Source organism: Monodelphis domestica, chromosome 2 (genome assembly GCF_027887165.1).
Source record: "Monodelphis domestica isolate mMonDom1 chromosome 2, mMonDom1.pri, whole genome shotgun sequence".
In the NCBI taxonomy this organism is placed as follows: domain Eukaryota; kingdom Metazoa; phylum Chordata; class Mammalia; order Didelphimorphia; family Didelphidae; genus Monodelphis; species Monodelphis domestica.
Genome location: NC_077228.1, coordinates 466,754,582 through 466,779,856, shown reverse-complemented (window position 1 = coordinate 466,779,856; position 25,275 = coordinate 466,754,582). Strand labels below are relative to the sequence as shown.

At 37.4% G+C, this 25,275-nt stretch overlaps 1 protein-coding gene across 5 annotated transcripts in view; it reads right to left on the bottom strand.

The window, feature by feature from the left end:
- The window catches only part of SLC35A3 (solute carrier family 35 member A3), a 59,318-nt gene that overhangs the window by 15,018 nt on the left and 19,025 nt on the right, over positions 1–25,275 (bottom strand). For 4 of the 5 annotated variants that reach the window (XM_007485020.2, XM_056819126.1, XM_001372074.4 and 1 more), the window contains 4 exons: positions 14,200–14,354; positions 13,984–14,106; positions 8,998–9,169; positions 6,316–6,434 (listed from right to left, as the gene is read on the bottom strand). In XM_007485020.2, coding sequence (XP_007485082.1) covers positions 6,316–6,434; positions 8,998–9,169; positions 13,984–14,106; positions 14,200–14,354 — 569 coding nt within the window. The remainder of the gene's footprint in view (positions 1–6,315; positions 6,435–8,997; positions 9,170–13,983; positions 14,107–14,199; positions 14,355–25,275) is intronic. The other variant, XM_007485021.3, reaches the window with a different exon arrangement.

Below are 25,275 nucleotides of genomic sequence, written 5' to 3'. Positions count from 1 at the left end.
TCTAGGCCATGTTGGCTTAAGGCCCTTCATACTTATTTCCTTTTTTCTCTCTTTCTCTCTTTTCTTTAATTCCACATTTGTATTAATTAAAATCTCTATAAAACCCAGTTGACTTGGGTATTTGAATAATTGGAAATATTTCCCTGGCGACCACCTTATATTTGATTTAAAAACCAAGACACTGTAGTGAAACATATTTTCTGCGGTCAAATTTATTCACCCTCTCTTATATCTATCACAATTTATATCTTCCACCATTTTAACTCACTACAGTTTATGGGCTTCACTATTTTAAATCTCACACTCTCCTGTCTTGGGTAAGAGGGTGGCTCCCTGGTGGTGTGAGGGTTGCAGTTCGGGCACTTGATCTCTAAAAGGTTTGCAATCACTGGGCTAAATCCGTAGGCCAGAGTGAGAATCCCTACATAACAAGCCAAATGATGTTCATCCAGAACATGCTTTAAGACCTCCAATGACAGAAACCCAGTACTTCAAAAGCAACCCAATGTACTTTTAGAAAAGTCCAATTATTAGGAAGTTTTTCTTACCCTAAGCCTAAAACTATCTTTCTTAAACTTCTACACATTACTTCTAATTCTGCAACAATTCTAATTCCTCTTCCATGTGATAATGCTCCAAATGCTGAGACAGTTGCCATGGTCCCCAAGTTTTCTTTAGGCTAAATATCTGTAGTTTCTTCAACTATTACTCAACAGCATGCTCTATTCTGGTTGCTCCCTGCAATCAACAAATATCTTATGAATTCTTTTTTAGACATTTACTTCTAGCACCCATGGAAGTTTCACCAAGGTTTCAAGGGATAATGCAGCAACCCTCCTATTCAAGACAGCAAAATCCCTGGAGAAGTGTCACTGTTCATCTTAAAGCCTTCCCCACAAGATATCATTTATGCTTCAGTCACTTTTACAGAAGAATAACTTTCCAGATATTTCCCTAAATCTGGACAGTTTCTTGGGTGAGACTGTTCAGTGTCTGAAAGAGGTCACTCCTGTAATACATTTTTTTTTAAATCCTTACCTTCCGTCTTGGAGTCAATACTGTGTATTGGCTCTAAGGCAGAAGAATGGTAAGGGCTAGGCAATGGGGGTCAAGTGACTTGCCCAGGGTCACACCGCTGGGAAGTATCTGAGGCCAGATTTGAACCTAGGACCTCCCATCTTTAGGCCTAGCTCTCAATCCACTGAGCTACCCAGCTGCCCCCTCTGTAATACATTTTTGATATTTTCATTCACCCATATTATAAGTCTTAATTATATGCAGTAATTGGTGAATATAATTATTCCTATTCTTCATCTTTCTTTCATGAGGAAAAAGGAGAACTTAAGTATCTAAAAAAAAATCTTACATATTTCACCTTAGTTTCTATCCAGGGGCAGCTAGGTAGCTCAGTGAATAGAGAGGTCTGGAGTTGGGAGGAACTATGTTCAAATCTGACCTCAAACACTTCCTAGCTGGGGGACCCTGGGCAATTGCCTACAGTCTGGAGAACCTTTTTGGACTTTTTTAGGACCCGTGCCATGCCCAAGCCCCCCAGACTGTGGGTCAAGGCCCACATCCCTATTATATACCCTGCCCTCTGGCTGTGTGTAGTGTCCCACCCACTCCTGCTTTCAGGGGAGGGGCCGAGCTCTGTGGGGAGGCTCCAGTGCCCCATACCCTTTCCTTGTGTTTGGAGGGCAGTGCCAGGTTACCAGCCCTGGGCCAGCTGCACCCCTCAGCTCATGGGGAAGGAGGGGCATGACCACCTTGCTTCCAGCTGCAGCCGGTGTTGGGGAGTGGGGGTGGCAGTCTGAGAAGCATGGCACCCAATGCTGCTCTGCTCAGCTGAGAGAGGCTGGGAGGTGGGGAGGAGAGGCACGGCCATGCCAGAGATGATCCGAGCTCAGCCCGTGATATTGGAGAGACTAGAATGACCTGCCCCCTGCATTCAGGGGTGAGGCCAGGTTCCCAGCTGGCCAAGGCAGGGGCCTGTATACACATGCACACAGAGAGGTTGCTGCATGCCATCTTTGGCACACATCCCATAGATTCGCCATCACAGGCCTAGCACTAGCCCTTACTTGTTAGGGTTAAAAAAATTATTTTTCTATCCTACAGTTTTTGTCTTCTAAAATACTTTCTGGCTCCCCTTTGCTTGTATGTTTTTAGGGCAGGAATTCTTTTAGAGCTAACAATCTGAATTCATGTTTCTGCTTTATAAGATGTTTAAATTATGTCTGGGCTTTGAAATGGAGACTGAATGGGAAGCATTGGATATTTTCTCACATCAGAAAATAAAGTAAATTTAGCTATAGAGATGTTTATAAATATACATTCTGATCTAAATAAGAAAATTTTCATTTAAGAAGCAATGTTTAATTTTTGTACACTTTTTATTCTTGGTACATTTGGCTATGATCCAATCAATTTCCTTATTTTTAAAAACCTTGCCTTCTATCTTAGAATCAAAACTAAGTATCAGTTCCAAGTCAGAAGAGCAGTAAGGACTGAACAATTGGGATTAAGTGACTTACCCAGGGTCACACAGCTAAGAAGTATGTGAGTCCAAATTTGAATCCAGGACCTCCTGTCTTCAAGCATGGCTCTCTATTCATTGAGCCACCTACCTACCCTGATCTAGTCAATTTACATCATGATTTGCATGAAGTTTGGCTTTTAAGATCACCATCTTTCTTCTATTTTGTAAATGTTGCATACCCAATACTTCTTTTCTTTAATTACTTATTGACAATATTTTAAAATAATTCTTACATTCATCTCAAATCACTATCCTCACAGATTCATCTAGCATAGTTATTTTCTGAGTTCTCTATTTCTTTTTATATTTATAAAAGCCCTTATTATGTAGCATCATGTAATAGCCCAATGTTGAACCTATTTTCTTCTTGTTTTTCTTCTAAAACCCTTATCTTCCATCTTAGAATCAATACTGTGTATTGGTTCCAAGGCAGAAGAGAGGTAAGGGCTAGGTATGAGAGGTTAAGTGACTTGCCCAGGGTCACACAGTTAGGAAGTGTCTGAGGCCAGATTTGAACTAGGACCTCCAGTCTCTAGGCCTGTTTCTTAATCCACTGAGCCACCTAGCTGCCCCCTCCTATTTTCTTTTCTTTCTTTTTTTATTTTTATTTGGTCAATTTCAAACATTATTCCTTGGTTCCCCTCCTATTTTCAATCAAATATCATTCATGCAAACATTATCCATTAAGAATAAGTCATAAGCATGAATTTGTACAATCTGTACTTCTGGTACTTACTCCCAGAAAGACATGATAAACATCATACAGATTATACAGTTTTCTTCACATTGTAGGGAAAGACAAAAAACTTTAATATTATAATTTTTCTCAGTCCTCTGAAGACTCCCTTGAAACTGTTACATTTCTAATTTCAAAAGTTTTTAAGAATTGAGAGGGTGTCCAGGAACTATGAAAAGACAGACTGTGCCCTCTATGAGCTAGCAAACAAATCTAGATTTTCTCTTACCAAAGGACATTGGACTATTGAAATGATAACGTTACAAGCACCATAGAAAGTCTCTTTACCTTCCATGAAACATTTTTTTATTTGATTTCTGATGCCTAATCTATTTTAAAGATTGTAGCTATCACTTTTATACAAAGGACTCCTCTCAAAAGAAAACTAAAATCCCATGATGTGGACATGCATTTCTATTCTTCACTTGTTAAATATTTCTATTCTAAGTCCTGCCAACAGTTCAAACTCCCTGGGATCAAAATTGAACTCATTGTCTCTCGGATTTTTTTTTGGTTAATAATATTTTCATTATTTCAAATCAGATAATGTATGTAAGGTGGTTGGCAAACATCAAAGTTGCATATAAATACCAGTTAATGCTATTATTCCAGACTAGAAACGTTGATGTCATCTCTGACTTTGTCCTTTCTCCTTATATACAGTTAAAGGGCAGAATCCTATCCATTCTATTCCTGCAATGCCTCTTTGATTAAGTCCTCATTACCTTTATGTTGGTGTCAGTCTCCTAAATCTTCCTCTATTGTACTGTCAAAAGTAGAATATGAAATTAATTTCCTTAAGCACAGCTCTCTTACTCTTGTTCAAAAAACTTCAAGGCTATCCAATGCCAAGAATTCTGTGGAAATTCCTAAGTTTACAATCCTTGGGGCTATATATGAGCTAGTCTCAATCTCTTTGAGCTTTAGTGTTTCCTCATGTATGAAATAGAGATAATAATATATATAGCATTTACCTCACAGAGTGGCTAGAAGGCACAAAAGATTATGTAAAGCACTGGGCAATCCTCAAAACAATACATAAATGTCTATTATTATTATAATACCATTCTGCCTCTCAACACTACTACCTCTCTAATCCTCAATAATTCCAAACTAGAAATGATTGCTTCTTTCTAAAGTTTCAAATACTACTACAAGATTTAACATCTTCCATCTTAGGTTATAATTACTTGGGTTACTAAATTTTATCTGCCCTACTAGGATATGAGCTTCTTGAGGAGAGGGATCATGTCTTCCTCATCTCTACACTTCCAACAACACCTAACAGTATTTTGCACCTTTCTGGCATTCAATAAATATTTACTAAATGAATAAAATGCTACATTGTAGTAGAAAGAACCTTTTGGAGACTGATGTGCCAACATTTTGGTTCTATTCTTACTCTTAGCAGAGAAGCAGACAATACATGGAGAATGATGCAAATGTCATTCAGCAGTTGATGGGCCAGTTTCCTTTGCTTTGCTCATTATATTTATTTGTAACACACATCAAGTTATAGGGAAATTTAGTAATTTTTTTTAAAGCATTGATACAATTTTAAAAACCTCAAACTTTCATTAGTTACATCACCACCACTTATCAGCTGTCACCTTACACAAAGCACTTAACCTGAGTTTCAATTTTTTCATCTGAAAAATGGATTCAATATTGTTATCGTTATCATTATTATTTTTTAAACCCCTACCTTCCACCTTACAACCAATAAGGCGGAAGAGTGGTAAACACAAAGCATTGGGGGTTAAGTGACTTGCCCAGGATCACACAGCAAGAAAGTATCTTGGGCCAAAATTGAAACCAGGACCTTTTGTCTTCAGGTCTGGCTCTCTAATCACTGAGCCACCTAGCTGCTGTCAATTCAATATTATTTTTAACACCTCCTTCAAGGAGTTGCTCTGAAGATCATAAAAACTTTAAGTAAATATAATTATTAATAATTAAGATTTTAACATCTTCAGCTATTCAGGAAGATGTATAATTACATATATACACATTACTCAATGCAAACAAGAATATACATATATTATGTGATAACATGAAGCTTTGAAAACATCCTAGGTTTGATGTCACTAGTCCTCTTCAAAAAGGAATGATGAACAAAGGTCTGACTATCAGCAAAGGTTCCCCATGAGCTACAAAATACTGGCCACTATTAATTTGTAAAGATTTATTATAAAGCCAAAAAATATAAATTATACTCAACATGTCTATAGCTAAACTGTAAGTTTTTAAATTTCACCAAAGTATATACATGTGTACACACTCAAATGGAAAAATCAATTTAGGACTTGACTTAAGAGTAAAATTGCATAATCTACATAAAATAGTGGGTACCATTTTGCCACATATCCTTGCTGTATACAGTTTATGATTGAATGTTTCTAATTCATGGTAATGCCCAATTCCAACGGATGCTACTTATTGATATTATGTTATTCTTTGAAAGAGTCAAGCTTTAATTTTAAAACAAACAAAGAGGTTTAATATAAAGTTGTATTAGAAGTGGGAGTTATGATTTCTTTCATTTTTTAATCTCCCAATCTTGGTTAGAACCTTATTCTAAGTTACCCACTGGAATAAATAATATTATAGTCAAGATTAATTTCCATCTATACTAAAATATATTTTCAATGGTAAAACTGAACTTTATGGGCTATAGAGCTATTCAGTTCAGGAAAGAGAAAGTTTCTTTACAATTTTCTCCATAATTCTAATTCATGTTTAAAAGTAGGTATATCATTTAGATTATTCACTTCCTTCACCCACCACCCCTCCATTACTTGTCCTTCCTTTTCCCTCAGTCATTTATCTTCCCAATCAGCACTGATTTTCATTCTCATTTTCCATTATAATTTATGACCATGAAGTCAAATTTATTTTAATTTTTAGCTTCCTTTAAGAAAATAGATAAAGCCATTATGATGGACACTGATGGGAATAACTTTAATAACAGTGCTTACTTTGAGACCTTCAAACAAACAGATTTTTATTCTATGCAAATATAGGATTTTAAATGTTTTACCTGCAGAACAACAACTATCCAGGTCAGTTTGTTATATCCCTGAAAAAATCCATTCTTTGATACTAATTCTCCATCATAAATGTAAACACCCATTAATCCGAATATGCTCCCAAAAGCACCTTAAAAAGTTAAGAAAAAAGTCCAATCACTTGTTTTGTACTGCTTTAATACCAACCTGTCACAAAACTGAAGGTTTATTTTTCTCTTCTTTGGGATATTTGATGCCTTTGTTAACAAAAAACGGCAATTTTCAACTCAGTTCAACTGGATTTATTGAGCACTTTCTAAGGGTCAAGTACTTGGTGTACAAAGAAAAAATAAGACAGAGTTGGTAATATAAGGATCTCAGCCTACCTGCTACTTGTTTCTTTTAAGAATACAAGGTCAATCATGTTTAGAAGCTCTATTTGTAGGAGGCACATGTAGGATGTTGAGATCCACATCTAATAAAATCTAGGGATAGATTTAGTGAATAAGAGGCTTAAAGTAGTCCAAACAATGTAGGAAGTTCATTGGTAAGAAGCACAAAGCTAGAGAGCATAAGGTTAAAACTAACTTCAGTAAGACCATAATTAACCTTGGCAGCATTCAGGGAGTGAATTTGGAAAGGGCTTTGAAATTCAAAAATTTGTGACAATCAGAGCAACAAATAGAGCTTTGTTAGTGTCTAGATTAACAGTAGGAAAACCACTGGAATGTTGTTCAAAACCAGTTAGAAAAATGGATGGGAAAAAAAGATTGCCATCTCTTTTCTCAGCTTTGGAAAAGCTGCCCTCAAGAGCAATTTACTACTTGGAAAGTAATTAAGGAGTGCCATGGGCCAGTCTAGGGAACCTATCTAAGCTTCACTTTCCTGAAATGGAAGTAAGGAATGACTTTTGATCAATTTTTGCAATAATATCTAAGAGAGACTTGGAAAACCTTAACCTATATCTAAGAAAAATCTAAGAAAAAATAAATAACTAATTCTTTATTTCGAGAACAAATTTTCTCACTTCTCCAGTATAATCAAATAAATATTTATCCATCACTTATGATGTGCAAAGTACAGTGTTAGGTGGTGACATAAAACAAAACAAAATGAAAGTTGCTGACCTCAAATAACTTACATTATGAAGGGATACCATATGCATGTCAACATTAAGGCAAGGTAACTTGAGAAAAGAGAAAAAAATTAACTAGGGAGGAAATAACGAAAAGTTTCAAGAAGGTGGTGCCACATGGAATACAATCTTTCCTCATTTACACTCCTGAGATTCCTTAGGGGAGAAAATAGGGAGTGTATTCCAGGGATGAAAAGTAGGATGGACAGAGGCAGGAAACGGAAAGTCAAGTTCAACTTAAAAGCCTAGATGGCTGAATATAGAATTTATGATGTGAAAAAACAGGTAGTAAATACAAGTAAAAAGTAAGAAATTCTTGATATTAAAAAGGTAGGTTAGGAGCAAAATGTGGATTGCTTTAAATGTTAGATTAAGTGATCTGTATTTTATTCTAGAAGCTCTGGAGAACCAACGAAGGTTTTTGAGTAGGAGTGACATGGTGAGACCTGTGCCTTCTATACCTATGTAAAAAAGGGATTAAGAGAGATATTGGAAGAACAAAGATCAATTGAAAGGCTACAACAATAACATGGGAAAGAAAAGATAAAGGAGTGAACTGGAATTGGAAAAGTGCTGGATATGGGAGGTAAGAGAGAAGGAAGAATGATGGTGGACTCCAATATTGTGATTCTGGGTGATGGGAAAGATGGTAGTTTTCAACAGAAACAGATAAATCTGAGAAGGGGGTAAGAACACAGAGGTGGGTCCAGGTGATGAATTCTCATTTAAATATATGCTGAGTTTGAAATACCATTGGGGCATCCAGACAAAAATGCCCCAGGAAAGGAGTTCTAAAAAGAGAGTAGGATGGGATATGAAGCCAGACTCCTCCTCTCTGAGCTTCTTTATCTTCTGATGCTAAAATCTGTCTTACTTTAACAAACACACATCTAAATATAACTGTTCCTGAACAACACTTCATTTTTTTTAAAAACAAAACTTTCCTTCAGTTTCACAACTCCTCAAAATTTGTTTTCTAAAAAGGTCAAAAGAAAGCACTTTGAAAAATTAGTATAAGGTTTTAAAAACTAAGATTAAAAGTGGTTTATCATGTTATTTAATTTCTAATTACTCTTCTCTTTAACATTTCATCCCTCCAGTGCAAAAATAATCTGCAAAGTATGCATGTCTACATCTGAACCATAAGGAAAGCTGTACTTTTTTACAAAATATATGAAAAAAGAAAGAAGGGTGGAAGGAAAAAAGGAAAAAGGAGAGGAGAGGAAGGGAAAGGGGAGAAATTTTAAAGCGAAGAGCTTTCTTTATAACATAGTACATTAATTTTTTAAAATATACTATTAAAATGTAGCTAGTTGGTTCTAGAAGAAAACAATGTCCTTTGAAACATTATTGAATGCACTTAGTTCCATAGCAACAGTATTATAAATGGGTAATTGGTCCAACCACATTGCACTGGGATATTAAGAATTTATATTGTGGTTCAGTGAAGAAGCTTAAACCTCATGCCCTACTCTAGATATGGTTATATGGTTATTTTTGTAGATGGTGGTGATTCTTTACATATAACAATGTAACTACTTTCTCAAAAACACATTAAAAATGTACAGTTAAGACTTACCAAGTTGAATGTTTCTAATCCACACGGATTGCTTGGTTTCTTTTAAAATTTTCTCAAAATAAACTCCCGCAAAGCCACTTGAAAAACAAGCTGTAAGAACTGCCATCAGACCTACAAACTGAGAGCCTGCTGAGAGTTCTTTAGAAGCTGATTCTTGAGAATCTGAGGGCCACTAAACAAAATCAGAACAGAATTTGGAAGTTAAATGTATGTGGTATTTTTCATGGGGTACACAAACTCTTAAACCCTAAGACAAAAACTGATCATTCCTTAAAGTCCAAAAAACACAGTAAAAAGAAATCCAAGCCCTATGTAAGCTTGATTAGTATTTCAGGTTTCATCTATAAGATATGAAACCTGAAATACTAATCAAGTATATATGTATGTGTGTTTGTATCCGTATCCTGAAAAATCCAGATCACACTCAATTTATCCGTCTCATATCATTACCTACTATCTCGTATCTCTCCTCCCACTTGTGGCTAAACTTCTGGAGAAGGGCATCTATATAATCGGTTCCTTTCTTTTCATTTGCTTCTTAATTCTACAATCTAGCTTCTGATTTCATCATTCAACTGAAAATGTTTTCTTCCAAGGTGCTAAATGAAAAACAATCGGTAATTACTAAATTGCCAAAATAATAACCTTTTCTCAAATGCTCTCCTTCTTGACCTCTCTGAAGCCTTGGACACTGTTGATTGTCCTCTTCTCCTTAATACTCCCTTCTCTCTAGTTTTCGTGACACAACTCTGACAGCCATCTTTTGCTGAATCTTCAATCAGATCATGCCCTGGATATCCTCCAGGATTCCATTTTGGGTCCTCTTCTTCTCCCACTCTATACTATTCTACAGGAAGCCTATCCTGATCCTTCTTTATTCTACTGCCTTCCCTCTGTTGATTATTTATGACTTATCTTGTACATAGCTTTTTTGTATATAGTAATTTGTATGTTGTCTCCCCTAATAGATTGTAAGCTTTCTAAAAATAGGAGCTCTTTTAAAAACCTTTGTATTTTTTGCATTAGCCCGTGACATATGCTTAATAAATGTTTACTGACTGAAATAATTTCTTTTTAAGTCTGTCACCAAAGATGTTCATATCGGACCAAAGTTAGTAAAAATGGTGTAAGCCTAACAGCAGTGACTTAATATCCCTTACTGTCCCTCTCTAACCCCATGTTGGCAAAGATTTGGCATGCATGCTCCAGCATGCCTGAAGGGGCTGCTCTGTTCTCCCTCTCCACCATGCCACCATTTTTTTTTGCATGTTTCACCCAGCAGACCAATATGAATACTTCCTCCCTCCACTGTCTGGAGCAAAGTGTTGGGAGGGAGGTCTCATGGGAGGCTTGAAGGTGCAGTTTAGGCACATGATCTCTAAAAGGTTTGCCAACACTTCTCTAACCTGAGTTGATATAAGAATGAATATGGAAGAACTGCAGAATTCCAAGACAATAAAAGAAAGCTGGTGAAAACAGAACTCAAAGTGGTAACGGGAAAGAGAACAATGTGGAATAGGAGAAATGCTAGGGACAAAGAATACAGGTTGGGCATATGGGTTATCATGCTAAATACAAGAGCGTGGCATATGTAATGTGGCATGCATAGTACATCTGGGTTACTGTACAGATTTCCCCTAATCCTATTACTAGTCCTGTTATTTTTGTTTTGATGACTTTATCATATATTCTCTCCCTAATCCCTGAGAAAACTGGATCTCACCTGTTCTTTATTCAGAGAAATGGTACTTCTAAAAGCCAATGGACATAATCTTAATCAACGAATTCAACAGTCTTTTCTTAATCTTCATTTTGTTTGTCCTCTCCCCAGTCCTTGACACTGTTGAATATTAGCTTCCATTTTGAAATTTTCTCCATTTTACTTCTATAAAGTCACACTATCAGGGTTCTCTTACTGCTAAAACCATTCTGTCTCTTTGACCACATCCTTTATTATTTTCTGCTCCCTAAATTTAGTAACATGTAGGGTTTGGGCCTTTATCCTTATTCTGTTCCCCATCCCCACCAACTTGGAGTTCTCATCTACTTCTACAGCTTAGTCTCTATGCAGATGATTACCATTTTTATCTCCAGTCCTGCCCAATCTCCCATACTTTAATCTCATATTTCTAACTGTCTGTTGGATGTTTCCACAATAGTCCTGATGTCAAACTCATCATATTTAAAACTAAACTCACATTTCCTCCAAACCAAAATTCTTTCTTATTACCCTACTTCCATTATTGTCAACAATAATTACCTAGTTTGAAAACCTAGAAATATCTTTTTATTTCATCAGAGCCTACAATCTTATGTAGATCTATGCATATCACCTGCCTATTCAATAAAGTGCTAGTGGCTTCCTATTATCTCTAGGATAAATTATAAAATTCTCTGTTTGGTATTCAAAGTCATTCAAAGTTCTTCATACCCTTCATTAAACACACACACACACACACACACACACACACACACACACACACACACACACATTCTCTCTCTCTCTCTCTACCCCTCTCACTTTCTTCAAGTTTTCCTATGTCTCAAGGCTACTACATTAACATGCTATTTCTCTTTAAGGCCAAGTCATCCCAAATGATCAGAGTACTAATATCCTCTGAATCCAAAGCAGTCAAAAAGACCTGTCGATTCTTCCCTCACCATTACTTAGCATCCCCACTCTTTTTTAAACATTGGAAATTCCAGCCATCTATTAATTGTTTTCTCTGTTGTAATCTATACTGAATACCACCATCATATTAATTTTGTTAAAATCCTACTTAGAGTATGCCATTCCCTTGCTCAAAGAATCCAAATATCCTATGGTTCTGCATTACCTATAAAATAAAATCCAAATCCTTATGGATGCATACAATAATCTCAACAACTTGGCCCTAATCTATACTTTCCACTTTTATTTCTCCTTAGTTCTCAGCATTGACCATCTGCTACAGCCTGATTTAACCATAATTTCTTGCACTTTCCTGCCTACATGTTGTGAGAGAAAAATCCCACTAGCACCTTATATGAAGATTAGATTTTAATGTTATCAGTAGTCTTAAGATAATCATAATTGTAATTCTAAGACAGTTAGCATAAGTCATGATTTTAGCAGGCTTTTGTGAATATTCTGGTATAAGTATTAAGGTTTTGAATTAAGGAAATAGCTGCTTTTTGCAAGGCCTTAGTGCCAGCCCCATCTTTCAGCATTGCTATATCAGGCACCCTAACTTGTGATCCATTATACGTCAGGATGCCTGACCTTTAGTTCAGAATCTGATACGACTCATCTCCACCCACTCTTAGCCCAGGCATCACTGCTTCCCCCCCTTTGTATCAAGTGATTCTGTAGTTATGGTCAAAAGATTTCTTTCACCAAATAAGGGGTAGTTCCTGGTTAACCTAATCTATGGACAAATCAGGAGTGCTTCCTAGCTGACCTAACCAATGAATATTGCTTCTGAGTGTCTCTATTCTTTAATGGGTATGACTATTTTGTACTATTTTTGAACTGGTATAAAAATTGTCCAATTCTTTGGGGTATAAAGGAAAGTCTCTCACAGTGCTCTGGGTCCTCTGGTCATGACCAGGGGTCCAGCTTTGTTGTGGGATCAGCCCTCCCATAATAAACCTCTTTCTTTATGGCTTAGATATTTTGCTTATCATTTGTGTACCTGTGGTTAGAAAAAATTATGCAACAATGCCTTTACTCACTCTAGTACTTCTGAAGTTCTTCAATGTCCTCCTCTCTTCTTCAACTGTTAAAACTCTACCCATATCAAGTTACCTGTCCTCCATGAACTCTGGACATATTAAGTCAAAACGGATTTCCTCTAAATTCCAATAGCACTGTCTGAACCAATCATTTGAAAGTATAAAAAAAAGGACTTAGTAAGCTCTTACTGATTACAAATTTATCATGTATGGACGTAGTTCTTCTAATCCTATCCTATCTTCTATTCCTACCTGAGATAGCACTGATTTCTACTTAGCTTTTTCAAACATTTGTGACTTTTCCCCCCCAACAACATATTCTGCTATCTATTTGATCTCAGGCAAGTATCTCTATGATCAGTTTCCTCACCTACAAAATGAGGGGGGTTGGACTGTACTATTTCCAGGATCCTCTTTTGCTTTAAATATATGATTTTGTAAAGCAGGTTGTAATATTCTCAAGGATGAGAAAAATTTAAATTTCTATGTCTTCCACAGTATTTTGTAGGACATACGCACATATGACCAAAGATTTAGGATTAAAGGATCAGAGATATGAATCAAAGTTCTAATTCTGAAGTCATTTCCAGCATTTGCCTATGTGCTACAAAACACTGTGGAACACATCATCCTTGATACAGCATCAGAACTGTCTGACCCTGTAAACCCTCCAAACAGAGGTTAGAGATCTGCTCTCAAAAAAACCCATAAGAAGGGAGTCCAGTCCAGACATTTCTTCATTTCCCACCAAGGTATACACCTATGGACTTCTCCTCATGTCACCAATCTGCAGGTAATTTCCCTTCTCCTGACCCTCTTCTGTGTGTCATTTTCCCCCACTGTATTGTAAGTTCCTTGAGGGCAGGGGCTGTCTTTTTGGTATTAGTATCTCTATCACTTAATACAGCATCTGGCACACAGTAGGCATGGAATAAATGTTTATTGCCTGAATATAGGCAGAAGTTTAAAGCATGTTTGTTGTCCTCAAGAGTCTTATAATAGTCTAGTTCTTAAGATTATATATTTTTAGATATGAAAATCCAACCATAAAAACAATTTAATTCAATCCCCTCATTTATAGGTAAAGAAATTGAAGCTCAAGGAAGTTAAGTGATCTGGGCAAAATTATACACATCAAATGTAATGTTTTATAAATATTTGATTTGATATAATAGGTAAACACATAAACAAAGATAATCTATTATTCATTCATAACAATTATTTTTTAAAACTACAATTAACATGTAAAATAAACTTATCTTGAATAATTACCTGTACAAAAGTGACGCCAGCCATTAAAATCATTAGAGAGAGCCACTGATACAAACCTAATTTTTTACTAAGCATGGACACAGAAAACAATGCTGTTGTAAGAATTTTTAACTGATAAGTGACCTGGAGGGAAAAAAGAGAAAAAAGGTATCATCATCATCTTTATTATTAGTCATTTTTTAAAGAAGTATAAGAAATTTTTTTTCTCTAAAATACCTGATAAGTAGCTGCATCTAGATTTGATAATGCTACATAAAGTAAATTATTCTGAAGAGTATATATTCCTGATGGAATAGCAAGCTTAAGTGTTTCCATAGGCTTGTTTAGAATCTCATCATGTAATACTCTATTCAATGCTCGCAGACTGCATTCTAGGAGAAAAAAAAACATAAAAAAGAGCAACATAAGCAAGTAACTTCACTCACAGAAAGTCACAATCTCTCTTGGTTTTAGTTTTCTGATTTTTGCCCCAAGTTCATCTCAGTCAGTACCCTGGCACCTGCCTTCTAGGTGTGGTTCATCTTCAACACTGGGTACTCTCTAGGAGAAAATTCCCAACACCTATGTCCTGCTTTCTCTGGCTTACTAGGCTTTCTCCTGTGTCATCCTGTCCTCTATCTACAATCCTCTAGAACCTTTTCCAACCTACACAACACCAACAGTTTCTGAATGGAATCTCATGTTTCCTTTATGTTCCTGCCTGCTATGAGATCACCACCTACCATAAGACTGAATCAGGGAGGACCTTGAACAGTCTAACCACATGCTTCACTTAATGGATCTCTTTCTATCCACTGACACTCTGTCTGGTCTCATTCCTCAATGGTTAGCATATTCCATTCTCCTCATACTTTCTTCATCCTAGTGTTTCTGAGTTGCCAACATATAAAGCTCATTACTCACCCCCAACTGCTCATTCCCTTACTTACCTCCACTTCAAACATACCCCACCCTTAATATTGCATTTAAATATCTTCATTCCTTCCACTTTGTCCTGTAGAATGCTTTCTCGACAATTAATAATCTTCCTTTTATCTTAAACTTTGTTTCTTACTTTTATCTTCTGGCACTCACTAGAAACTTAGCTCCCTCCTGGTGACATTGATTCCCTTAGCCACTCTTACTATAGCCACTTAGCTATACCTTCTTTTATGCCCAAATCATGGACTGTGGTGAAGGAATTGGAATACTTCTTACTCTCTACTGCTATGTATAGGACTCTGTATATATAATCCACTACCACCATCACTCAGCAGATGGTCATCGTGTACAAACTTAATCACCCAATCTTGATCTTGTGGCCTCTAAGAAATTCTCCTTCCTGCCTCAATGAGTTTAGTGTCTGGCTAATGGTCTGTCTCTCTTTACTCTGTCTCCTGCCTTGAAAATAGAGGGACCTTAGCATATATATTTTTGCTACCTCAAATACTATAACTTCCCAACTTCTAAATTCCCATGACTTATTCCTCTACTCTACCTCAACTACACACACAAACATAGTCATGCCCTTGATTTTGCTACCACCCACAAATGTTTCAGTTCCATTTTCAAAAATTCTAAAATTTTTTAATCAGATCATAATCTTTTTTTCATTCCATCGTTGCCTTTGCTTTATGATTCTACAACCCTGTTCTTAAGTCTTCATCAGGACCTCCATTTCCTCCATCTTTCAGTTCCTTCCAGGTTATCACCTCTATATTAGCTACCTTCTTCCTTCTTCATCTTGAGGCCTCAGTGAAACAAATAAACTCTATACTATTCTCTGCTCTCATACCCCTTTTTTTTCTTCACAAATTCCCAATCATTGATTACACCCATTCTCTGCTTCCAAGTCTCCTATTCACGTACTCCTGATCAGAATTAGAGTAAGAAGCTGCTGAAAGTTTTATTATCTAATCTTGACTAGGTCCTCCAGCAGCAAGGCAATTACTTTTTCTATTCCTCCCCAATCTATTTGCTATCCCACTCTCCTTGGCAACTGCTCCAAACTTTCTCTCTTTAAACTTCTTTGGCACCCTTCCTCCAACTCTTTTAGCTGAAAGTCTCACTTCATACTTTATCTAAAAAATCTTAAAAAAACAATAATAAAATAAAATATCTAGGCCAATTTCAAAGAGTTCCTCCTCTCTTCTTCACCTTAGCATGAATATATCACTCAGACACTTTCCCTAGCTATCTCCTCCTTTATTCTGATTTTTGATCTGAAATGGTCCCTCTCTTTGCCAAGATCAATCCCTCTACATGTAACCTTGATCCCATCCCTAGGGCCATGTTGGCAAAGATGGCAGATGTGCCCCAGTGTGCCAGAAGGGGCTGCTATGTCCCCCCTCCCCAGCATGCCTGAGGACATTTTTACATGCTGTGGAAGAGGCATGAAGGAAGAGAGAACTTCATGCATGCAAGACAGAAAGCTGGGGACATCATCTGTCAATCAAGGTGAACATTCCAAATAGAATGTTCCCGGGAAAATCAGTTGGAGAGTCATGCCAGGCGGAAGGGGGAAGAAGCTCTGAACTGGATCCCTGTAACTCAAAGGTGAACTGTGAGGTTTAGAGAAGATACCCTTTCCCTCTTTCTCAGGTAAGGAGGTTTATTGGGAAAAACAGGACAAGGATGGAAATTGAGGTGAGAGGGATAAGGTTTTCCCTAATCAATAAGGAGGATGATGAGGATTTTAGGAAATGTCAGTCCTGTCACAACTATGACACAAAATCTGTCAGGGAGATGGGAGGATAGCTGTTTAATCTTCTTTCTTCTTCCTTCAAACCAAAATTTCAAATATACAATCAGTTCATCACACTCTAAGCCACAAACAAAAGTTAATTTCTTCTCAGTCTTAGCTCCCAAAGTCCCCCCCCCCCCAAGGGTCCTTCAGCCTAGGACAGAAGCTAACAGGGGTCTAGTTCAGAGCTTCATCCCCCTTCTGCCTGGTTTGACTCTCCAACTGACTTTCCTGGGAACATTCCATTTGAAATGTTCACCTTGACTGACAGATAATGTCCCCAGCTTTCTGTCTTGCATGCATGAAGTTCTCTCTTTCTTCATGCTTCTTCCACAATGCCCTGCCCCTCTGCCCAGCCGACCAATGTGAGCACTTCCTCTTTCTACTGACTGGGGTAATGCGGGGGGATCACAGGCAGCTTCAAGGTGCAATTTGGGCACCTGATCTCTAAAAGGTTCACCAAAGCTGCCCTAGGGTCATCTTCTCCAGCAGACTATCAGTCTGACTCTCTTACCTTTAATATTTTCTCCAATTTACCAACTCCCTCCATGGTGCCTATCAATATACCCTTGCCACTTGAATCCACTTAAGAAAAAAAAAGAAAAAATGTTCATCCAAGAACTCACTACCCTTACTAGTTAGTGCCCTATATCTTTCCTACCTTTCACATCTAAATTTCTTGAGAAGGCTACTTACAGTAGGTACCTTCACTTCCTTTCCTCTAAACCACCTGCAATTTGGCTTTTAAACTCACTATTCAACAGAAACTACTTCCTACAAAGTTAACAATGATCTTTTAAGTGTGCAATCTAATGACCTTTTCGGAATCTTCATCCTTTTTGACCTCTGCAATATCTGTCCCTGTTGCCCACCTTATCCTTCTGGATAATCTCTCCTCTCTTGAATTTTCATGATATTTTCATCTCCTTGTTTTCCTATATGACATTTCCTTTTCTGTTTCTTTTGTCAGACCTTCATTTACATCATGGCTACTAACTATGAGTGTCCCTGAAGTCTCTCTCCTGGAATCTCTTCAATTTTCTCTCTCCACTATGAGTCAGTAAACTGTAGTTCCAAAGATAAAGTCAGTCTGCTACTTGTTTGTGCATAACTAGTAGGCAAAGAATGATTTTATATTTTTAAATAAAATAAACTGTATTTAATAACATAAAAACCACTCATAGCTCAACAGCCATACTAAAACAGGCAAGGGAGCAGACTTGACTTGAGGGCCATAGTTTGCAGAACCCTGCACTATACTATATTACTTGGTGATTTATCATCTCCCATGGTTCAATTAACATTTCTAGATAAATGATTCACATATCTATATATTTATTAGCCTTCTCCCCACTGTTCCCACAGCAACAGTTCACAGAGCAAAAGACACCTCAATCTTAACCTGTCCAAAAGAGAATACATTCTTTCTTCTCCTGAATCCTTCCCTCTTTTAAATTTAAACTTTTCCTTTTTTCCTAATTTTCCAATTATTATTGAGTATACCACCATCCTTTTAGTCATCTAAGTTCCTCAGTGTCACCCTCAATTTTTTCCTCTCATACACTTCACATATACAATTTGTTGTCAAATCTTGGCATTTTCATGTCTCTCTTAAACATTCCCTCCTCTCCATTCATACCAGTACTATCCTCATCACCCACTTACCTGGACTATTGCAACAATCTTCTAACTGATTTCCCTCAAGACTCTCACCACTCTAATCCAATCTCTACTAAGTTGCCAAAATGCTTTATCTAAAGTATAGGTCTGACCCCGATCATGACCAAGACCTTACTCAATAAACTTTAATGTCTCCCTGTTACTTAAAGAATCAAAGTATTCTGTTTGGCATTTAAAGCTCTTCATAGTCTGGCTCCTTGTCATTCAGTCTTCTTTCATTTTACTCACTTCCATATGCCCTATAATCTAGTCATAGTTGCTTTTTTTCCTTCCCATTCCTTAAACTGATTCATCTCCTGATTGTGTCTTTGAACTGGCAGTTTCCCATCCCTGGAATGTTCTTCCTCCTTATCTCTATCCCTCTGTTTCCCTGGCTTCTTTCAGCATTTTGTACCTTGTATAGGAGAACCTTTCCAGGCCCTTCCAGGACCACATGCTTCCCATCTGAGATTACTTTCCATATACTTTGTATATATCTTGCATATATTTATCTAATGTTGAATGTACCCTCTTTGAGAGCACAGACTGGTTTTTGCCTTTCTTTTTATCTGCAACCCTTAGCACTCTGTCTGGCACACAATAAATGCTTAAAAAATTGTCTCCTGACTAATCTGTTAAGTTTTGTCATTTGGATTCAATTGAATCTAATTTGACAAGCACCAACTATGTGCAAGGCAAGATTAAAAAAATGAAAAATCTCTGACTTCAATGGGGAGTAACATGTGATGGAAGTAAAAAAGAGGCCAAACAATTTAGGAAAATTTGAAAGAGAAAAAAAAATTAAGAGAAGGAAAGCAGGAAATCCACAGAATACAATGAGGAAGAGTAGAACCTAAGTTAAGCTCTAATGGAAGAAAAGAATTCTGAAAGATAAATGAATACATTCTAGGTACAGGAATGGTTTATGTGAATGTATGTAAGCAGAAGATGACAAATTGAGTTCAAATAATAGCAAGTAGTCCAGTATATCTAAAATACATAATATTTGAAGGGTAGCAATGGAAAATAAAATTAGAAAGGTATGAACTAAATATAAGGTTAAGAAGTTTGTATTTTATCTTCTAAGTAACAGGAAAACACTGAAAAATTTTGAGCAGGGAAGTTATGTAGAACTGTGTGCTAGAAAAATATTTTAATAAGTTGAAAAATAAGAGAGGGCAGATATTTGCAACAGAGATTGCCTGACTATTATAATATAAGGGGTTAATAGGGCTCTGAACCAAGTTGTAGAAGTGGGAAGATGACTGATTCCAGAGATCATTCAATCAACAAGCATCTATTAAGCACCTATTATGTATGACCCACTATATAAGAGGGAGAAATCAACAGGACTTGGCACTGGATTAGATCTGGGAAGTAAAGAACAGGGAGGGGCAACTGTAAGTAGCATCAAAAGAAATATAGAAGTTGTGAAGAGGGGTACATTAAGGGAGAAAAATGATCAGTTGTCAGCGTTGGACATGTTTGCTATGATCTGAATACAACTCTTTAATTTCTAGGTTGATAATTGCTCCCAACTCTAATTTTTATTTAAATTCTGACTGTTCTTTTACTTTGTAATCAAGGATACATGAAAGATGGAAATTTATTTGATACCACAATATTGTAACTAGTAGTTTAAAACTTTTCTTACAAAGAATTTTGACAAAACATATTTATCAGTAAGCAAATAAATTTAAACTTATTTTTTTCTTTCTTTCCTCATCGATTGCCTTCCATCTAGTAAAGTTTACTAACAGGAGACTTCCTTGCATAGTAGAGAGAAAAGTGGACTTAGAATCAAATCTTCATTCTAGTTTTATGATCCTGGGAAAATCATTTAACCTCCTGGGATTAAATTTCATCTGTAAAATGAGGCTGAATTACATGGTGTTTAAAGTCTTTTTTAGTGCTAAGAGTCTATGCACAATAAAATGGGCTCAAAGCACTAGGAAGTGGAAAAAATGAGCAATGGACCTGGACATTTCAAATGTACCTCAAATTCAACATGTCCCAGACGGAATCCATCATCTTATTCCTACCAAAACAAGTTCCCCTTTCTGATTTCACTGTTTTTGTTCAAATGTGATGCCCTCAGCTTTTCTGCCACTGTCCTACATGGCACAGTGGATGGAATGCTGGGACCTGGGGTCAGGAGGTCCTGAATTAAAATCTAGCTCAAACACTTACTAGCTGTGACCCTGGATAAGTCACTTAACCGCTGTTTGCCTCAGTTTCCTCATCTGAAAAATGGGGATAATAATAGCACCTGTGAGGATAAAATGAGATAATATTTGTAAAGCGCTTTGCAAACCATGTAGCGCTATATAAATGCTAACTATTAGGTATAATTATTATTATTTTCCTTTCATTAAGTTCTATAGGATTCTACTATTCACAATCTCTCACATCTAACCCCTACTTTCTAATCCCATTGTTGTCTCCCTAGTTTAGGCCCCTATTAACTTAATCTAAACTATTGCAACAGCTCTTTAACTGTTACATCTACTTCTAATCCCCTCTACCAGATTAATCTTTCTAAAGTATAGTAGTGTGACAGAGGCTGGCACATAAGAAAAGTGCCAGGCTGAAGAGTGTATGAAATTGATCACCTCAACAGGGGAGGGGCCCCAGGAGTTTAGAATCTTGAGAAGACTCAGTCAGGCTGGTAAAGGAGTTGGTTGCTCACAGTCTTGAGAAACCAAAGAGAGAAGTTGAGAAAAGACTTTCTCCCAAGGGTTATAAAACCAAAGAGAGAAGCTGAGAAAAGACTTTCTCCCAAGGGTTATCCACTTTTTCCTGCTGGTGACTGGAAGTCTTTCCCCCCAACACTTCCCAATTGTTTAACCTTTACTAGATGGAAGGCAATCTGAAGAGATTTTCTGAAGAGAAACCTGAGCAGACTTTACCTCAGCTCCTGTTGCCCAGGGGTGAGTTAACCTGATTTTCTCTCTGGGGGCTCAGGCTGCCAAAGTCTGAGTTCCCCCCAAACTTGAGGAGGGAGGGGAAAGGGTTTAGAGACAGGGACCCCCTTTTCCCACTTTCCTTTCCCATTCTTCCCTACCCATTATTCCTTTTGTATTACTTGATTGAATTGACATTAAAAGTTATCTGTTCCCTAAGCTTTGAACAAGTGTGAGTGAAGAGATCAAGGGGAGACCATTTGGTCTCAAGTAGTGGAGGGGGGTCAAGAAGGACAAGAGAGAATCTGGGAGAGCAGCCTTAGCAAGGGAGGGAAGGCAGAAGGGGGAAATCTTCAAACCCCCTCTCCTTTCTCTGAGCCAACCCTAAACATCAGCTGTCTCCCCTGAACCCTGTTTTGAGAAGGGAGGTCTCCACTTTTTCCCCCTCTCTATACTAATTTAACCATCCTTCGAATACAAATTAACCTCCCCTTATAATACAGTAGCTCTGATTATGTCACCATCATACTAAAAAACCTCCAAGGACCCCCTATTTGATGAACTGTCATAATCCTTATCTAGGATTCAAAATCCTTTACTATTTAGCCCCAACCTTCCTTTCTAGATTTATCCTTCATTATTCCTTCAAGGTTTCCTAATCTCCCTCCATTTAAGTCCTCTACAATGTGGCTTCAGTTTACTTTTCTGGGTCTATTTCATATTAGTCATCTTCAGGCACTCTAAATTCAAGCCAAGCTGACCTATTAGCAGTTCCTAAACTCCACATGCCATTTCACATTTCCATATCTTTAGTATAATGAAATTGTCTTAAGGGCAGAGATAATAATTTTTGTTTTTCAACTGCTAGAGCAGGGGTTCCCAAACTACAGCCCGTGGGCCACATGCAGCCCCCCTGAGGCCATGTATCCAGCCCCACCACACTTCCAGAAGAGGTACCTCTTTCACTGATGGTCAGTGAGAGAAGCACCACAAAGTGCAGTGTCACAGTGTTGCTCACATACAATACTACTTCTGGTGACATAATCCTTTGCATGGCACCTAGAACGTGTGCATGGCACATAGAATGAGTCGCCATACAAAGGATTATGTGGCTGCACAATGGAAGATGTCAGCATGGTAAACGGCGATTTTTGAGGAAGGGGATTCCACACTGTATACTGCTGCCTGGTTAGGGTTAGGTTTTTATAGTCCGGCCCTCCAACGGTCTGAGGGACAGTGAACTGGCCCCCTGTGTAAAAAGTTTGGGGACCCCTGTGCTAGAGACTAAAGAGATCCTGTACCATAGCAGGCATTCAATAAATGCTTGCTGAAATGAATTAAATTGCTTAGCCTTTCCTCCATGTAAAGAATGCTCTCTTCCAACTGTAACTTTTAACTTCCTTCAACATTTTGCTCAGGTGCCATTTCTTATAGGCCAGAGTTGGTGAACCTTTTTGAGACCACATGTCCAAAGCACAACTTCTAGCTGCCTGTGATCTGCTACTCTTCCCCCCACACCCCCACCGCCTCCATATTACCCCAGAAAGCAGAGAGAGGAAGTGGGCCATTTCATATTAGTCATCTTCAGGCACTCTAAATTCAAGCCAAGCTGACCGATTAGCAATTCTCCCATTGGGAGGCTGGACAGAGGGGCAGGGCATGCAAAAAAATGTCCTCAGGCACTGTGGAGAGGGGGAAGCTCAACCCATGCTACCTGGCACCTGTACCATGGCTTCGCCAACATGGTTATAGGCCTTTCCTCAACCTCCAATTATCAGTAACCCATCCCTCCAGAAATTATTTTGTATTTATTTATCCTTATATATGTTGTATATACCCCCACAAAATAATTATAGATGCCATTAATATGGCATTTCAAGATCTGCAAAACACTTTGCAGATATTGCCCTTAAGGGCAGGGCTTGTCTTATTTTTGTCTTTGTATCCCTAGTACCTTGCACAATGGTTGACACTACATGAGATAATAATGCTGAATTGACTTCCAAGATCTATTATTGTCCCTATTTAAATATATCCCATGCTTTCTTGCCTTTATGACTTTGCTCACCCTATTTCTTCTGCTTAAACTGTCAACTCTTGGTTGTACCAACTGAAATGCTTCTTCTAAGACTGACTTAAATGCTACTTCCTTTATGAAGTCTATCTTGGTCCTTCAACGAGATATAATTTCTCCCTCCTCTGTACTCTCAAAGGATTCTGAAATATTTATTGCAGTTTCATGTTATATATTATCTTTCATCCTTCAGCTCAATTGTTTGCTTTGAGAAGGAATGTGATGATGCTATTTATATTTACACTGCCTCAAAGTATCCTGTACATAGGAGGTGCTCAGTATATATCTGTGGAATGAACTGAATGAATTAGCTTAGCAATTTTTTTTATACCACAGAAGTGATACATATGATTTAAAGAATAACTAGAGACAAGAAAATAGTACTGTTTTCAGTCATATTTTCAATTTGTATAAAAAGATTTACTCAGAAAATTTCATTTAAGCCTGTAGGCCTAGTGGTCATTTACACACCCATCTTATAAAGCAAGTATTAATAATGAATAGTTATTACTCCAAACCATGAACCTTAAATAGAACATGAAGTCTGACCATCGGAATAGGGAAAAATCTTCCTAATAACTGGTAAAATGTTAATTTTTTCCTTTAAAAACTCTTCAGTATTTTTCCTCAAATATAACAAAGTAAAAAATATTGCAACCAGAAGCATAACTATAATTTTTAATGCTACTTTGTCCTATAAAGAAAATATATTGTTTCACTTTTTTAAAACTCCCTGTTTTTATTTTATTTTGTTGTATTTGCACCTATATCTTTTAGTAAAACTACATTTTCACAGTGCTCCTAATTTAGTAGGTTTTGGTCTTGGGATAATATTTTTAAGGTTGAAGAGGTAAGAGAGGAGTCCCCAAAAGAAAAGTGAAGCAAAAAGGGAACAAGTCCCTTGAAAAAACAAAAAGAGGTCATAGCAAATAAAAGCAGGAAATAACAGTCTGCTTAGTGGGAGGGAGGGGAAGGTAATTATTAAAAGGAATATCCTGCTGGTGTCTCCGAGCTTCTTTGCACCAAAATTGAAAGGAAAAAAAAGAATACCCATCTGACCCCCCAACTCTTACCCAAAATAAGACAACTAGGCATATTTGAGGGGCTTCTCACCTGTCCCCTGGCCTGGTCACCTGGGACAGTCCAGGCAGGAGACCCCTAACACACAAGGGCCTGAAGTCGAAGAAGTCTGCACTCTGGTCACCCCCACGCTCCCATATCCCAAACAAGCTGCAGGAAAGGGAGAAAAGGTAGATAAGACAAGGGAAACCCAAACATGCCTCCTACTTCCTGCTTTCTTTTCTTCTTTCCTGTACTATCTTCCATAACTAGAAGGGTCCTCCAAGCAGCTAAAAAACAAGTTCCAGTTTAATCTAGATTAAATCTGTCATCAGAATCTGTAAATAGTACCTTTGCTAAAATCTTTGGATCCCTCAAATAGCCCCTGAGCCTAGCTCAATTTATTTACACTCATTATAGTAGTTATATGTAGGTGGGTTATAGTAGTTATGGGTATAGTAGTTATATGTTAGGTGGGTCTAGCTTCCTACTGGCTGCATTCATCTGATAATTCAAACATTTTGGAGTACCAGCCTCATAGACAAAAAGAATTCTCCATAAATCCTCTCTCTCACACATACTGGCTATGTGATCCTGGGCAAGTCACTTAATCTGTCAATAATCCCAGGCAATTTTCTAAGACTATAAATTGAAAAATAGGTGTCAATCTACTTAGCTGAGAGAATTTCCTCCCTGGGAACTACCTGTGGTCATGAAATTATAGGTCTTGTCTAAAAACAAAACAAAACAAAAAAGAAAATGTGCAAGACAATGCGATTCCCAAAAGATCCTTATAAATAGGGCAAAAAGCATGAAATCTCATAGAAACAGGCATTAAAAGAGTGTGGAGTAGAAAAATAGGAAGGCACATCTTT